This window comes from Pongo abelii, chromosome 8 (genome assembly GCF_028885655.2).
Source record: "Pongo abelii isolate AG06213 chromosome 8, NHGRI_mPonAbe1-v2.0_pri, whole genome shotgun sequence".
Taxonomy (NCBI): domain Eukaryota; kingdom Metazoa; phylum Chordata; class Mammalia; order Primates; family Hominidae; genus Pongo; species Pongo abelii.
This window is the reverse complement of record NC_071993.2, coordinates 102,338,068-102,355,775: the sequence shown is the minus strand read 5'-3', so window position 1 is coordinate 102,355,775 and position 17,708 is coordinate 102,338,068. Positions and strand designations below refer to the sequence as shown.

At 46.0% G+C, this 17,708-nt stretch overlaps 1 protein-coding gene across 17 annotated transcripts in view; it reads left to right on the top strand.

The window, feature by feature from the left end:
* SORBS1 (sorbin and SH3 domain containing 1) overlaps positions 1-17,708 on the top strand; it is a 251,763-nt gene that overhangs the window by 144,869 nt on the left and 89,186 nt on the right. For 11 of the 17 annotated variants that reach the window (XM_063727053.1, XM_054521431.2, XM_063727051.1 and 8 more), the window contains 2 exons: positions 7,798-7,942; positions 12,381-12,410. In XM_063727053.1, the coding sequence (XP_063583123.1) occupies positions 7,798-7,942; positions 12,381-12,410 (175 nt within the window). 17 annotated transcript variants of the gene reach the window in all.

The window sequence follows — 17,708 nt, the reverse complement described above, 5'->3', positions numbered from 1 at the left end:
GCCAACATGGTGAAACCCTGTCTTTACTAAAAAAAAAAATACAAAAATTAGCCAGGTGTGATAGCAGGCACCTATAATCCTAGCTACTCAGTAGGCTGAGGCAGGAGAATCGCTTGAACCTGGGAGGCAGAGGTTGCAGTGAGCCAAGATTGTGCCATTGCACTCCAGCTGGGGCGACAAGAGTGAGACTTCGTCTCAAAAAAAAAAAAAAAAAAAAAAAAAGAATGAAATAAAATTGGCCACGGAAGGTGGCTCACACCTGTAATCCCAGCACTTTGGGAGGCCAAGGAGGGCAGATCACTTGAGGTCAGGAGTTCAAGACCAGCCTGGCCAACATGGTGAAAACTCATCTCTACTAAAAATACAAAAATTAGTTGGGTGTGGTGGCACGGACCTATAGTCTCAGCTACTCAGGAGGCTGAGGCAGGAGAATTGCTTGAACTTGGGAGACGGAGCCAAGGTCACACCATCGCACTCTAGCCTGGGCAACAGGGTGAGACTACATCTCAAAAAAAAAAAAAAAAGAATGAAATAAAAGGAAAAATCAATTCAAAATAGACCCAGATCTTGCACCCTCCCCATTTTTGGTCAGAATTCACTTACCGATATTGATCAAACTCTAATATACTTCACTTGTGTAATTTGGAGGAAAGTTCTGGTTTTCTTCTAGAACTGGGATATCTTTAAAAATAGGAGCCATTCATGCCTGTTATCCCAGCACTTTGAGAGGCCGAGGCAGGTGGATCACAAGGTCAGGAGCTCAAGACCATCCTGGCCAGCATGGTGAAACCCCGTCTCTACTAAAAATACAAAAAATTAGCTGGGTGTGGTGACATGTGCTTGTAGTCCCAGCTACTCGGGAGGCTGAAGCAGGAGAATTGCTTGAACTTGGGAGGCGGAGGTTGCAGTGAGCCGAGATCGTGCCACTGCACTCCAGCCTGGGTGACAGAGTGAGACTACGTCTCAAAAAAAAAAAAAAAAAAAGGAGCCATTAAAGAAAATCTAGGCCAGGTGCAGGTGCAATGGCTCACTCCTGTAATCCCAGCACTTTGGGAGGCCGAGGTGGGCAGATCACGAGGTCAGGAGATCGAGACCATCCTGGCTAACATGGTGAAACCCCGTCTGTACTAAAAATACAAAAAATTAGCCGGGCGTGGTGGCATGTGCCTATAGTCTCAGCTACTTGGGAGGCTGAGGCAGGAGAATCACTTGAACCCGGGAGGCGGAGGTTGCAGTGAGCCGAGATCGCGCCACGGCAGTCCCGCCTGGGCGACAGAGCGAGATTCCATCTCAAAACAAACAAAACAAAAGAAAATCTAGCAAAATGAAGTTTCCTCATCTCATAGTCTAATTCCCAGTTGAGCTGCAGATTGGCAGATGACTCTTGTTGACATGAGGATCAGACTGGAGGGTCACCCCATTTCCTGACCCTCTTCTCCACTGAGACCCAAAGAGGAGCAGTGTTGAGAAGAGAGGGATGCTGTGTGAGCCTCTGGACCTGCAACCAGAGCTTTGGGCTTAAGCTGTGAATCTGAGGCTGATCATTTACCTCTGGGGCTGATTCCCTTTGTGTGGTGGTAGGCTGGGTGAGATGGGCATGGGGCTAGATTTTGAGAAACTAGGCACAGTCCAATCCGGTAGAGGCCAATTCAGTCCTTCATTGCCTGGTCCCCTTTTTTGTGTACATCAAAAATGGGAGACTGTGTGCTTTTAATCTCATGCTTGTCTTCCTTCTAATAATTAGCTTCATCAAATTCTTTCCTCTGAGAAAAGAGCACATGTGTATTCAAAAATCCTTAGCATTCTTTTCTTAGGGCGTGTTAATTTGTTATGCTTATGGAATTGAGTGCTAAATCTCAGTGACTCAATTAAGACATCTGTCTCCTGTGAACACAAACAAGGACAGTTCTTCCAGTTCTCCTTTTCCTAAAGGAAAAGAATGAAAGGCACTCAAAAGAGTTCCAGTGAACATAAACTTCTAAGGCCAAAGGCTCAAAGATAAATCTTGAGGGAAGGAGGTTTGAGAGGGAGTTGGGGGCTTTGGGACTTCTCCCACTGGTGTTTAGTTCACTTGGCTCCCTTCTTGAGTCAGGATGTCTAATAAAGATGCAGTCAGCCAAGGATTGGTGTCACAATTGATGTAGCATGTGGCCTGCTATGGGCTGGGCTCAGCCTCTCTGGATGCAAAGGAGAGTCAGGCCTACCTCTCCAGGTGAGTGGGATTCAGTCTTTGGCTTCACTTAGAGAGAATTGTGGATACTACCAGGAGTCTAACCTGAGGATGTGCTGAAAAACGTGTTAAGAATTGTTTTTGCTTGGATCATGTTATGCTGTCATTTCTAATGATCGTCCTTCTTTCCATTTCCCCTCCTCTTTCTTTTTTCCCTGTTTGATAACATATCTTGAAAATATTGCTAAAGGTTCTCTCTGCCCCACGCCCTCCTCTCCTTCAAAAGGACCGCTTTGCATGGCAGTCCCCCACCATCCACAATACCTACAAGGATTCCCTCTACCTGAGCTCACCAAAGCCTTATGTCCCACTTGCCACCCCCAGCCAGCAGAACCCCTCACAACCCCAGCCCAGCTCTGTCCTCCTGGCAGCTGAATCGGCTCCCAAAGGTGTGGTGTGCCCTGGTTCCTTGCTTCCGGACTCCACATTGCCCAGTGCTTCATCCCAACCCCAGCAGCGCTATGCAGCCACCAGGACAGTTTATCATAAGAATGTGAGCTCTAACCCATGTCATGAGGCAGTTGGGATTAAAAAGGTCAGCAGCTTATATGTACCTTGTTTATCCAATAACATTTGCCTGGCGGCGTCAGAAAACTCCTCTCGTGTTGCACGTGACCCTGCCGAAGGCACTCCCTCGGAGGCTGCAGGCACCCGAGCACCGGCTCCCGGCCTTGTCTCCCGCACAGCCGGCACAGGAAAACCACCCCCTGCTCCTCCTCCTGACCCTCCCAAGCTATTCTTTGACATCCGTAAAGATGCCGTTAACCGTGGCGAGAGTCCTTCCCTGGGGACTCGGGCTTCGTTCCCAGATGTGAGACCACCTGTGCTAGGCCCCCGGGTTACCTCTGATCCCGAAAACCGGAAGAGCAAAGAATCTTACCTTTTGCAGCCGAGTTATCCAGCCAAGGCAAGAAATTAGGAATGTTTGTGTGTCTTCTCTACTGTCTCTTTCCAAACTGATGCGAGCAGCTCATTGTTCACTGGGCTGCCCTACCCTCCCTTTCCTCATTAATGTTGTTGTGGCTTGAATCCCGAATTCTTCTATCTGAACCTCTCAGCACAGTACTCTCTTTGTCCGTCTCTCTTTTCTGTCAATGTGTAAGTATGCTGGAGCGTGGAATCCAGAGACTAATAACATGGTGAGAAACTCATTGTTCATGTTTTATTACAAGGTGCCAAAGAAATTGTATTTACTCCCAAGCTTTTAGGCTCTATGGTGGTGGTGTGGGGTTAAACACAGCCTGCCTGCCTGTTCTGTTCTTCTCTCTTTCTCTCTCATAAAGTGTTAAAAGGATTCAAAAATAGATGGATGAAAAGCGGAGTTGGATGGGGTTCCCTCTGTGTCATGGAGTGTCAGAAGGCCAGCTGGCCAGCTCCGACTGTCTCATGTACTCTGAGGAAAGGGCACTGATTAAATATTTCTCAGAGTACCTCACTGCATGCCCACTCTCAACCGTTTCAATATGGAATTCTTATATCATACCCCTTTCCATAACAACCCCCTTATTTCCACAGGATGCCACTTCCTCCAGTGCAGCCCAGCCGGAGGTAATAGTTGTCCCTCTCTACCTGGTTAATACTGACAGAGGGCAAGAAGGCACTGCCAGACCTCCAGCACCTCTGGGGCATCTTGGCTGCGTCCCCACAATCCCAGCGACCGCCTCTGCCGCCTCACCTCTGACCTTCCCGACTCTAGATGATTTCATTCCCCCTCATCTGCAGAGGTGGCCCCACCACAGCCAGCCAGCCCGCGCCTCTGGCTCCTTTGCCCCCATTAGCCAGACGCCACCATCCTTCTCACCACCACCTCCGCTGGTCCCTCCTGCCCCGGAGGACCTCCGCAGAGTCTCGGAGCCTGACCTCACGGGAGCTGTTTCGAGTACCGTAAGCTTGCCGGACTCCCCTCCTCACGGCTTTTCTGAATGTCTCCTCCCAGCAGTCACATTCCCTTTCTCACTGAAGCACTGAGCTCTGAGGACAGCACTGGCTGCCGCTGTGCCTGTGTGATGACTGGAGCCGTGTCCCCTGTCACTAGCGTGCATGCTTCCCGTGTGTCTTCCCTGGGTCTCTCGGGGCTGTGCCCCATCTCTGCAGTGCCTCGTCTGCTCTGTCCTGTTGGGAATGCACATCTTTCTCCCTCAAAAGACGACATCTGTGGCCTTTATGTTGACTGGCCATGCTTTTCACAGGCCAGGCGGGGGGTCATGTGGAGAGCTGAGGAAAGCTGAAGAATTATGGGGAAAAGCAACGGCAGGCGTGGTGGGTGCTACTTGCCAGGGAGCAGGGAGATCTTGGGGAGGAAGAGATTTTCTTGTTGACCTAGTGAGTAAATAAACTCTCTGTAGTATACAGAAATGACAGAGACCGGGAATTTTTTTTTTTTTTTTTTTTTGTGAGAGAGTTGGGTTTAAGTGAGCAAGTGGGTCTGAAAGCCCTGTAGAAATGTTAGGACTTTTACCTCAAAAGGCAGGCAATTGCTAGGGCCCCTGAGGAGAAGGTCCCAGGAGCCTTTGTGGCAAAACAGTGCACCAGTGGTCACAGGAGGTCAAAGGGCCCTGATGCCTCAGGTCCCATCCTGTGGGTGGGGGAATGAGTTCCCATCACAGCCGGGAAAGCCCAACTGCTTAGAGAAAAAGCTGAGTCAAAGTGCTTGGGTCTCCTTTTTCCTTAGGAGACCTGGGAATTGAGAGAATCTGATAACTTCATTGCGAGTTGTAATATGGGAATACGTGAATCTACTCACAGGGCTGTGGGTTCAGTAGGATCGAGTGTTAAAGTTCCTGTTATGGGGCTTGACATAGAGAAGGTGCCTAGTGAATGTTAGCTATGTTGTTGAGGACTTGCCTGGCAAATGAGGGCCAGGGTCACTCAAAAGCAAGTAACTGGTTAGTTAACAATTCATCATTGAGTTTCTGCCATGATCTAGGCATTCTGCTAAGTACGCTGGGTACAACCATGAGTCAGGGCCTTGTTCTCAAAGGGATTTTTGGAGTAGGAGGTCACTTCTCAAGCTTTGTGTACATGGGATCATCTGAGGATCAGGGAGGCTTGTTTAAATCGTCACCCTCAGGTTATACTCCTAGAATTTCTGACTGAGTGGGTCTGGAGAAGAGCCTAGGAATCTCACTTGGTAGCAAATGCTCAGGGGTTTCAGATGCACACCCTACATTTTGAGATAAAGTCATGTAGTGGGTCATGCAATTGGCTGATGGAACTAAGCGTTTACTGACATCCCTTTGTGTAAAGATGTATGCCTGCAAAACTGTTCCAAATGGCTTGTTAAGCTGAAGCCAGTCATGCAGAAATCAGGAAGGAAACTTTTTATTTGGCTTATTAGATAAATTATAATGAGGCATCAAACACATCAAAGCTGGGAACCGTTACGTCCTGAGCTGGGGCCTGTTCTGAGATCTCTAGTGCTGTGCAGTGTAGTTAGGTCAGCACCAGGCCCAATGTGGCCCATGGGCTTGGATATCCTTCTAGCTTTGAATTTTGCAGCTCAGTCCCATTGGAGAAAAATGCTAGATGGTTCCGTGATCTATTCCCCTCTACCTTCAGCTGAACTTAGAATTCAGAAGCCACTCTTGTTTTGGAGAGTTCAGGCATCTTCCCTTTGACACAGATTATGTTTGCCTGGAGTAGCAGGTAAGGTGTCTTATGTTTAGTGTCCTCATAGACCACTGTGAGTAGTTTGTGTATTCTATAATTTATTTGTGTAGACCTAGGTTTTCATATTGAGTTGGTTTTAGGTGTACCAGGACAGATTCGTTGGGACAGTGTCCTCGATTTCTCAAACCTGACTAATCAGCCTGGTGTAGACCTCCCAGAAGGACCTCAGTTTGGCCATCAAGCTTTGGGTTTGGCCCTGGGTAACAGGTGAAAAAGGAAACTACTTGGATTCCTCTCTTCTTCCTCTGTCAAGAGGGGGAGCCTCTGTGGATGGTGTCTGAGCTGTGAGCTGATGCCTGCTCCATCTGTAGCTAGTTGAGAGAAAGAAGGAAGAATAAAAGTCATGTTAATTGACTTGAGTTATTTTAATCAATAGTTGTTTTTGTGATGTTCCAGAAATAAGACACAAAATAAAATTTGTAAAGTGCTTAATGCTCATATGATCCACCCAAACATAACATTAGGCATTTACACTTTAAAGAGCTGTATGCCTGATATTTTGTGTTTCTTGGATGCATTCAGGCAGTTTTTAATGATACGTCATTTATCATAATTATATCACTTTGGAGATAAATTAGGAAAAGTGTAATTATTTTTCACTTTCTAAATGGAGGAATCAAGGTGAGGCACTTTTGTATAAAATCATACTGTGCTTCTTAAGTCTTGAGAAAAGGTTTTATTCATGACATGAGCTGCCCCTCATAACTAAATAGCGGAGGCTATTTAGCGGACTTTCAGAAGAGATAGACTGACCTAGGCGGTGTTGTGAAGTTCCTACTGTGTGTTGGGAGCTGTCCCGGGTGCTGATGCCCATATTCTCTTTTGATAAGCATTTGTTTTCTTGCTACAAACATCTGCTCAGACACACCATTGCTGAAAGATGCCGCCTGTCATTCACGTGGCATTTACTAGCACCTGCTATCTGCAGGGCATTGGGCTAGGTGTGAGTGAGGGGGTGGCCCTCATCTTGTGGGTACGTTCACAGGAGTTGATCTTTAATTATTGCTTCAAGATAATTATTGCTTCAAAAGTAACTATTTAAAATCTTGTTCTTAAAGCCCTTTAAGAAGAGCATCCTCAATTTACGGTTTATAAACTCAAAAATAGAAATGTATAGATATCATGAAGGAAACTGTCTAAATATTCTTAGTACCTTTTGGGGTCTTATTTTGTTTTAAAAGACTGGCATCATCCCCACTATACAGATTATGATGTTAGTATTAATAATTTTATTGGTATTTCTGGCAGAGCCCTCAGGTTTTTAAAGTCAGGATTCTCACAAGTCTTAGGGATCTTTGTCACTTTAATATTAGAGTGAAAAAAATGTCACAGTAGGATAGGATAATATCCAAATCTCAGAAGCAAGCATCAGTAAAATTGCTCAGTGATGCTGATGCTAAGAGTAGCTTTCTGAAAAAACTGTTGCTCAACTCCTCCCTGTTCTTACATTGATGTCTTCTTGTCCTCATGTTGTCTTACATTTCTCTGTACAGTGTACTAAACTTCCCTGATTTTTCCCAATTAAACCAGCTCTTGTTCTTGGATCGCATTTGGAATTGCATGGGTTTTGCATGTTATTCTACTTGGATTTGAATTTGGTTTTTCAGTAACCAGATTGACCCACAACTGTTAGCAGGTGGACCTAATGAATGATGTTGCTGAGACTTGCAGTAACATTCACCGTCTGTCTCTCCTCCGCCCCATACTAATACCAACAAAGAGAATAAGCATTCCGGTTTAAACTTCAAACTGGAATTAATGATACAATGTATGTCATTGATTGCATTTCTTTTTATAATTAAGACCATTGTAAAGCTTTAAATTTCTTGTTTTTAAAAAACATTAACACTAGCTTTTTATATTTACAGTTAGTTACATTGTTTGTTTGTTCGTTTCAGGATTCCAGTCCTCTACTAAATGAAGTTTCTTCTTCACTTATTGGAACTGATTCCCAAGTCTTTCCACCAGTTAGCAAGCCTTCATCCGCCTATCCCTCCACAACAATTGTCAATCCTACTATTGTGCTCTTGCAACACAATCGAGGTAAGAGAGGCTTGTGCCCCACTCCCAGCCCACTGGAATCAACATAGCTATTCCATGATACCTGGGTCAGAAATTCTGTTATTTCACAGAAATTTTCACAAATCCCGTTGTTTCCCAAGGCCATTTGCCCCAGGTTACTCACTCTTGTGGCCCATAAAATAAACCCCAGCAGACAGACAGAGGCCCCTGATTTGAGGTGATATCAGGTGTCTGAATAAGTAAGCTGGGTTCGTTGCACTTCTTGGGTGTTCATGGTTGTCTTCTTCAAATCATAACACCAAAAAAAGGAGAAAGGAAAAAGTTTGTGTCTCTTGATGGTAATAGAGATTTAACTTTGAAAATCTAGGTACAATAATACCTCTTTTAAGTAACATCTTAAATGATTTAGTTATTTGACATAATGAAATTTAGAGAGCAGAATTTTGAGTATCAAATTTAAAAAAGAAAACATGTAGAAAATCTTCTGGAATGTAAAACACGTTTTTGTACCTTGAAAACAGAGACTATTGAATTTTTCTTGAAGACTCACTGGCCTTCATTCTTGCCAGCTGTTTGTCTCTATACTATGTGGCTCTAGGCAGCTCTGCTTAGAGTTTTCATGTTTCTTTTCTGTAGTGTCTCTGACTGCTTCTGGTTGGTTTTTCTGCTTCTCTGGAAAGCAGAGAAGCTTTGAGGTGGGGTGAAGCGGAAGTTCTTTGGGTATATGTTGACCCTTCTGCTTTAAAATTCCAGACGATGTTTCTAAATCCCAAGCTTTCCTTTTTGGAATTCCATACAGGAATAAACTTTCTCTTTACAAAAGTCCTTTGCAGCATGAAATGTAAGGTTTTCAAGCTGTTTCCTCATGTAGAAAGGGCTCGTTAGTCTGAATTTCTGATAACAGTGGAGGTTTAATTATTTTGTTCAGAGCTCACATCTTCCTTTTTACTGTGCTCTCTGACTTCATAGTTTTCCTCCACTCCTCCCCCCTCCCCCTTCCTCTCTGCATTAATTTGAATGAGAATGGGACTGGAGTCTATTTTTAATTGTTTTCCATACTAAATAGAGTTTTTCTGTTTCCTGCTTCTAACTTGAAAAGCAGATGAATAAAACATTTTCTTTCACTTCAAATCTTTCCACTAAAATCTTAAGGTGGTTTTAGTAGTTTTGTTATTTTTTCACTATGTGTGGCTCCTGTATTAATTTTCACCCATGAATCTGGGTTCTTGAAAAAAGGGCCCCAGCTCCCACACGGAACCATGCAGGAGCCCATTCTCCTTCAGCAGTGCCATGCCCCTTACTGGCAGTGGCTCTCCTTGCCCAGAAAGTGTCTGTAATGCGGGACAAAGTGAAATTTTGTTTCTCTGAACTTCCTTGTGACTCATATTTTTTAAAAAAAAAATTCAGTCAAACAGAATTAAGTTAGTTCCCAGAAGGACAGGCAGTTTCTTTAAAAATGGGATTTATTCCCAAGGCAACTTGGTTTTTGGGAAATGCCAAGTGTAATGTCAGCTGCTTCTGCCAAGTCCCTCTGATGACACCTAGTGAGACATCTTTGGGCACAGAAATGCCTGTAGTTCCTTTTTGTTTCTTCCTTGAATAGATGGATTCCTTTTATTTACCCAAATGCCTTTGGTTCTTGCCTTTCTCTGTTGTCCAAGTCCTGCCCTTGGGTTTAAAAATCAGAATTCTGCAGCCTGAGACACACATCCTTCAGAAAAGGATACAAGTAATGACATTCATTTTTTGGAATTAAATGATAGATTTCCATAAAGAGCAAAACCATATGTTCACTAAGCAGGTGGGGCAGGAAGAGTTGAGAATAGAAGAGCCTCACTGGCCCAGCCCCGTATTACTAATCATAAATGAGGTTTAGGTCAAGTGTTTTTGGCATTGCTTTGGAATTTGCCTAACCTGGCAGCTCTGCTTTGCTTCATAAACAGTACCCATAAAAATAATTTCTCAATTATTGCAAAGTCTCCTGAGGGAATAACTTTACTCTACTTCTGGAATTCTAGTTTTGTCATCCTAAAAAATGCCTCCCTCCCCACCCTTTTTTTTTTTGCCTAGACTGTCCCAGGGCGTAGTGTGGCAATAATCCTGTCTCTCCAAGCCAGCTTACCCCTACTAGAAACAGAGGGGCACTGAGCCTCTGGCCTGGCGCTGATGGTTGTGAACAACACAGCCCTTTCCCCCTCTTTCCTGAGTTTTCACACCACATGGGTATGAAGGTGAATCACTTACCATCTGTTTGGGAGGGAGGCTTTGAATCGGAAAACTCTCAGGATGAAAAGAGGTGCATGGGTCCCCTTGCTTAGGGCTTCTCAGTCTATGTGTGTCGGATCCTGAGAGTCTTGTTAACTTGCAGGTTCAGCCTCAAATGTTTGGGGTGAAGGAGACGAGATTCTACATTTTCAGCGAGCTTGCTAGGCATACCAGTGCCACTGGCCCACCGACCACATTAAGAACTAGAGCTCAGAGGTTCCCAGACTTATGGACACATGAAGCAGCCTAGGGATCACCCTAGGGTTTTTCATTCTAATGCTTTAAAATAACACCACTAGAAAGTAGCTACTGTTATCTGTGTTGCATGTCATCCTATGAAAGAAAGGCCATTTCACACCTCAAAACTGGAGACAACATAGTCTTTTTTTTTTTTTTTTGAGACAAGGTCTCACTCTGTTGTTGAGGCTAGAGTGCAGTGGTGCAGTCATGGCTCACTGCATCCTCAACCTCCCAAGCTCAGGTGATTCTCCCACCTCAGCCTGTGGTCCCAGTAGCTGGGACCACAGGCATGTGCCACCACACCTCGCTAAATTTTAAATATTTTTTGTAGAGACGAGGTTTCACCATGTTGCCTAGGCTAGTCCTGAACCCCTGGGCTCAAGGGATCTGCCTGCCTTGGCCTCCCAAAGTGCTGGGATTACAGGCATGAGCCACCGTGCCTGGCCAACATGGTCTTTTTCATTTATTTATTTATGTATTTTTTGAGGCAGGGTCTTTTTCTGTCACCCAGGCTGGAGTTCAGTGGCATGATCTTGGCTCACTGCAACCTCTGCCTCCCAGGTTCAAGTAATTCTCATGCCTTAGCCTCTGGAGTAGCTGGGATTATAGGCGTGTGCCACCACGCCTGGCTAATTTTTGTATTTTTTAGTAGAAATGGGGTTTCGCCATGTTGGCAACATGATCTTTTAAGTGGAATATGTTCACTTCTGCCAGCTGGAGCTCAGCAGCCTTCAGTGTAGTGTGTGGGAACCGTAGGTCCCCTTAGTACCAATAGGGCCCTTTGACATAACAGACAAGGAAACTGAGGCCGAGAGGTTTAGTGAATGCGCCATTGTCATCTGAAAGTTGCTGGCAGAGCTGAGGCCAGAGCTGCACTGGGCTTCTGCGTGTTCAGCCAGTACGAACCTCATCCACGTGGCAGAGGTGGCCAGGCACCGCTTCCCAGGCTGTGAGCTCCTGGGCTGCTCACTGTTTACTTCTGGTTCACACTGATTGTAGCAGCAGGGTGGGAACGCAGCCAAGGGGAATGATGACAGTACCCATGGGTTGGCAAATGTTCTATTTTTATCTATGTGGCTGCTTTATATTTAGCAGCTGTGGAAGGTAAAGGTCATTTTTGTGCTCTCATCTCATAGCACGTACACATAGGACTCCACAAAGGAGATGTGGCTTCCCTTCCACATGAGTGCCCAGGATGGCGAGAAACCAATAACGCTTCAATGCCAAGGACCAGCAAGGTCTTGATGACTAGAATTGGAATGAACTCTGGACTAGGAGTCAGGGATCCAGGTTCTAGATCCAGCTGATTTTCGGTGTTATCTTGAGTGATTTGTGCCCTTTATCTGAAGTTTCTCGGCCATTGCTGATTTTCTAAGGATTTCTCTTGTACTCTGGACAAGCCAGATTACTATAGTGACTAAGGCCAGGCCTTCGTTTCCTCCTCTGTACAATAGGAAAGAATAATCGTACCCAACTAGTAGAGTTGTTGCAAAGTTTACAAGTGTTATTTGCAAAAGTGCTAAAACAGCGTCTGGCATTTAGCAAGCTCTCAGGAGACGGTCACTGTCATGGTTGTGATTATAATTACATTTCCCTCAAAAGGTACCGAGACTGGGGTCATGTAAGGCCTTGCTCACTTGAAGCTGGAGGGTTGGGTGGATTCCCTTCTATGATGGAATCATCTTGAGATAAGATGTAAACAGCTAGAAAATTGTGGCAGTCCCCTGAATCCTAGTGTAGATCTGGAAGCGGGGCGGGCTGGAAGACACCACACTGGCATAATGGGAGCCACGCTAATACCCCTGCAGTCAGCTGGCTGCATGCACATTGTACCATCTATGTCCAGAGGACAGTGAGGACTCAGGGTTGAGATCCTAACGAGTTATGCCAGGGCTTCTTGGTCTTACTATGTGCTGTATAAATCTTACTTACACTGTGTGTTCTTTTATCACAGAACAGCAAAAACGACTCAGTAGCCTTTCAGGTAGGTGAGAAATATTTATTTATGTGTTAACCCCTGTTCCTGTTGAAACCGTCTTCCGGTCACCGCCCGATATTCAATCAGCAATATCTTCCAAGATCCTCTGATGTCTTGGGGAGACTCTTTGTTGCTGGACTACCAAGATGATGAAAATAGGCATAATTCCTGCCTCCCTGGAGCTTGCAGGGTGGTGGACAGACCAGACCAGTGAGCCACACTAGTAAACATGTCCCATGGAACTGTGATAAGGGCCTTGATGGGTAAGAACAGAATGTTCTGGGTTAAAAAGAACCAGGAGTCCAGCTTTAGATGCAGTGTTCATGGCAGGCCTCTCTGAAGAGGTCATCTTTCTGCTGCTTCTGTCTCCCTTCTGGATGTGAGGAGTCAGGGGTTGGGAGATATGGGCAAGTTCTCTCCTTTTTGGGTGGCAAGCCCAAATGCCAGTAGATGCCCCTGGGGTGGTGGGTCCAGGTGAGAACCTTCAGACCAGCAGTGCCCAGAAGACAGTGTGAGAAAACTGCTTCTTGAATTTGAGCAGGCATCAGAAATTCCTGAAGAGCTTGTTGAAACTCAGATTCCTGGGCCATCCCCCTAGAGATTTGGATTTAATGGTGGATATGGGTAAGAATTTGCATTTCTTTTTCTTTCCTTTTCTTTTCTTTTCTTTCTTTTTTTTTTGATACGGGGTCTTGCTCTGTCACCCAGACTGGAGTGCAGTGGCACAATCATAGCTTACTGCAGCCTTGAACTCCTGAGCTCATGTGATCCTCCTACCTCAGCCTCCTAAGTAGCTGGGACTACAGGTGTGCACCACCATGCCCAGCTAGTTTATTTTTAAGTTTTTTTGTAGAGCTGGATGGAGTCTCACTATGTTGCCAAGGCTAGTGTCAAATCCTGACCTCAAGCAATCCTCCTCCCTCAGCCTCCTAAAGTTCTGGGATTACAGGCACCAGCTACTGTGCCTGGCCAAGAAAATGTGCATTTCTGCTCAGCTCCCTGGTGATGCCAATGGTGCCCTCTGTGCTGACCACACTTAAGTGTGGCAGGTGGCAAGAGTTGACAATGGTGGGGAGTGACTGCAAATATAATCAGACATATACAAATATAATTAGCTCACCCCTTGATAAAGTGTGTAGGATTGGGACCATTTCAGAGTAGGGAGGGAACCCAGGAAGGGGAATGTGTAGCTATTTCCTGTGGCTTCCTGTAGCCATTCTGCTTTGAATCCTGGGTCTGGTGCTGCCTCAGGCAGGTTGTCTAAGTCTCTGGGCTTCAATTTTCTTACTGTCAAGTGAGGAAAGCAGTAGTGCCTCCCAGGTGGTGTGACGATCAGATGAGATTCTGCTCATTAACAGCTCAGCACTGAGCTGCTGCTTAATAGATGCATGGCTTGATAGATGTGCATTCCTGTTACCAGGCGGCGCTCTGTGGGTTCACTTACCATTGTATTCAGGGCCTCCTTTGTATCCTGCACGGCGCGGGACTCTGAGGCTACATCAGGGAACTGTGCTGCCCTTGAGCTGCTAATAGTGTGGTGCAACAGTGTATAACTTTTCTTTTTTAATGGACTCCTTGAGAGAAGCTATTGAAGGCAATAGATTGATTCTAAAAAAAAAAAAAAGCTTCACACGTGTAAACATGTGCACTTGTGCACATGATTTCTATGGATTTGCACACACTCATGAATGTCAGGGTTCAGAATCGCTGATTGGTGGATAACAAAAGCCACTGTTTTCCGAACAGCTGCTACATGATTTCTGTGCAACTTCATGCCACTGCTGTTCTGTGATTGGTGGCGAGCCTGGGTGGGGAGGACATGGGGTTCTCACACCCTCTCAGCCTTATCAGGACTTGGCTCTGAGACCAAGACAGGCTGTGGTTGACCTCAAGGTGCCCTTGGCTGTCCCTCTTCCAGCTGCCACTCTCCAGCCCACCTCATTCCCTGGCCCCAGCCGAGGTTGCTAAGAGTGGTGGCGCTGAAAAAAGAAGGTGGCTCCTGTGGGCTCCTTCCTGTTGGTGGGAATTTGAAAGAAGGGTAAAATAGATGAAAAAGGTCTCCAGCCACACGTTAGGAGATGCAGAGTTTGGTCCTAGCTCTTTCTTCTTGGACTTCATCCCTCTAAGCCAGTTTCCTCATATGGGAAACAAGGGTGGTAATCCTTGCCCCAGCCTGGAGGAGGTGTTATTGTGACAGGAATGAGGAGGATGTTTTGTGCATTGGGAAAAGACATGTAAAAATGCGAAGGTGGGCCAGACACAGTGGCTCATGCCTGTAATCCCAGCACTTAGGGAAGCTGAGGCAGGTGGATCACAAGGTCAAGAGATGGAGACCATCCTGGCCAACATGGTGAAAACCCGTCTCTACTAAAAATGCAAAAATTAGCTGGACGTGGTAGCACGTGCCTGTAGTCCCAGCTACTTGGGAGGCTGAGGCAGGAGAATCGCTTGAAACTGGGAGGCGGAGGTTGCAGTGAGCCGAGATCATGCCACTGCACTCCAGCCTGGTGACAGAGTAAGGCTCTGTCTCAAAAAAAAAAAAAAAAAAAAAAGTGAGGGTGGCTCCACCGTGCTGGCAGCTCAGGCTTATTCCTTGGCTCTAAAATAAGACTGATGCTATCGCTTTCCCTGAGTTTTGGGACAGATCCGCTGATGATGTTTGATAGAATGGGGCCTAAAGTAGGTGCTCACTAAATATTAGTTTATGCTTTAAAAGAAGTAGTACTGCTTTGTTCAGGAGCTCCTGAAAGAGAGAGGGCTGGCTGGGTTGGCACTCTCTAGTCTCTTAGAGCAAGTAAGGCTTAGCCATCACCTATGGGGATGGGACTCCAGGGCTGCCAGCCTCCCTCTCTGTAGCAGATTTTTGTTGAGTCTCCATGAGGCTTGATGTTCAGGGAGAGTCATCTGGGAATGAAGCCTACATGGTGTTCTCAGGTACCTCTCAGTCCCCTTGGGGAGACAGATGGGATAATAAGATAAGGGCTGGGAGAGAGAGGCTGGCGTAGGGTGTAGAGAGGCCATCGTTCTTCTGCAGAGAAGTGTGAGCATTGCTGTAATCCTCAGTCACCAGCTCTCAGTGTGAAGAAAAGGGAAGCTATCCCACCTCCTGCAAACAGGCCCCATCTGAGATTGTCAATATTGTCATTTATTTAGTGGCCCAGAACCTTCCCTTTTAAAGCACAGTATAAAACTAGAAGGAGGCTAGATTTGCAGTGGCTTGCACTCGTAATCCCAACATTTTGGAAGGCCAAGACGGGCAGATTGCTTGAGCTCAGGACTTTGAGACCAGCCTGGGCAACATGGTGAAACCCCGTCTCTATAAAAAAAAAAATACAAAAAATTAGCTGGGGCCAGGCACAGTGACTCACACCTGTAATCCCAACACTTTGGGAGGCAGAGGCGGGCAGTTGGGAGGCAGAGGTGGGCAGATTCCTTGAGCCTAGGAGTTTGAGACCAGCCTGGGCAATATGGCAAAACCCCATTTCTACAGAAATACAAAAAAACTAGCCAGGTGTGGTGGCGCACACCTGTAGTCCCAGCTACTTGGGAGGCAAAGGTGGGAGGATCACCTGAGCTCAGGGAGGTCAAGGCTGCAGTGAGCCATGATCATGCCACTGCGCTTCAGCCTGGGTAAGAGAACAAGACCCTGTGTAATTAGAAAAATAAAAAAGACTAGGAAGAAATGCCCCCAGGATGTCACGTGAAGGATCAGCATTTTCCTACTGAGAAAATAGCAAGCCCTCATTGTAATATGGATGTCAACACCTGGCCCTGTCACCTGCATGGTACAGTTAAGTGTCACTTTGGGTTTTCATTATATAAAGTGACACTTTTTCTTCAGGGGCTCTCTGTATATTGAAATCCACTCAGTGATGAGTCACATGACCACAAGCTTTCGAGTAAAACAATTCAGGGCTAAATTTTGTAGATCAAAAGGACACTGACAGCTTTAGGAGAAATCCATGGACTGTCAGCCTGATTTTTGCAGTCGAATGTGATTGTTGTTAGAGTCACCTGCCTTGACCCTGAGTATGGCATGTCTGTGATCCTCACCGTGATCTTAAAGCACCATGTAAGACTGAGCTTGAACTCAGCCTCATCTGCTCCTTCCTGCTGACATTCGGCAGAAGGCCTTTCCAGGTGGGAGGAGAATGTTCAGCAGAGCCGCATTAAGGGTGGGCTTGGGTAACTCGAAATCCCTCTACACTTCCAGGCTTCCTGCCAAGTCCTTGGCCTGGCGTTGGAATTTTCTGGAAGCATGAGAACTCATTCCATAAAGCCAATCTGGTCTTAACATCCTTTGACATTGACGGTGATGACGCCAGGGATCAGGCTTTCTGAAGCACTTACCAAGCTTAGAAATCATTTGGATGTGGGCAGTCACGACCCCATGGAGGAGAATGAACGTTGTAAAACCTGAGCATGCTGGAGTCATTGTTTCCCCCACTTCTACAGCGTCTCCTCCACTCACAGACATCTCTGACTTTGTCACAACTTTGCATGTGTCCTCACATTCTTCCTTTTCACCCAAGTGTAGTTCCCCAGCCAGCAGTCTGCACCTTTTCCTTTCTCAAAGACGAGAACCTGTCCACAGTCAATCAATAAGCAGGTTTTAACTGAGCACTTACTAATTGCCACAGCACATCTTGATGCCCTTCATCCTTACCTCTTGGGTCTCACTCTCACTGATAGGATTTTAGGTTCCCTTGGCCTAAACTTTTTTTTTTTTTTTTTTTGAGACAGAGTCTTGCTTTATTGCTGAGGCTGGAGTGTGGTGGCATGATCATGGCTTACTGCAGCTTCGAACTCCCAGGCTCAGGAGATCCTCCCAGCTTAGCCTCCCAAGAGCTGGAACAACAGGCATGTGCCTGGCTAATTTTTTAATTTTTTGTAGTGATGGGGTCTCGCTATGTTGCCCAGGCTGGTCTTGAACTCCTAGGTTCAAGCAATCCTCCTGCCTCAGCCTCCTGATATGTTGAGAGGCTTGAGCCGTGGCACCCAGCCAGCTTAAACCTTTTTGCCCCTAATCTTTTGACCTCTTGAATTACCATCTAGCACATTCCTTCCTCTGTGCTGAACTCCCCACTCACTCCCCCAACTTCTTGCTTACACCTTCAACCCTCTGTGCAATCTGGCACCCACCCCCACTGCCCTCCTGAAGTTGCTCCCTCAGAGTGTTCCTGTGACTTCTCTCTTGCCTAATCTAATGCCGCCTCCTCCTCTGCTTCAATTTCTGGGTTTTTTGTGTTTTTTTTTTCTTTTGAGACATTTAACCACCCACTTCTTGGAGTTCTGTCTTCCCTG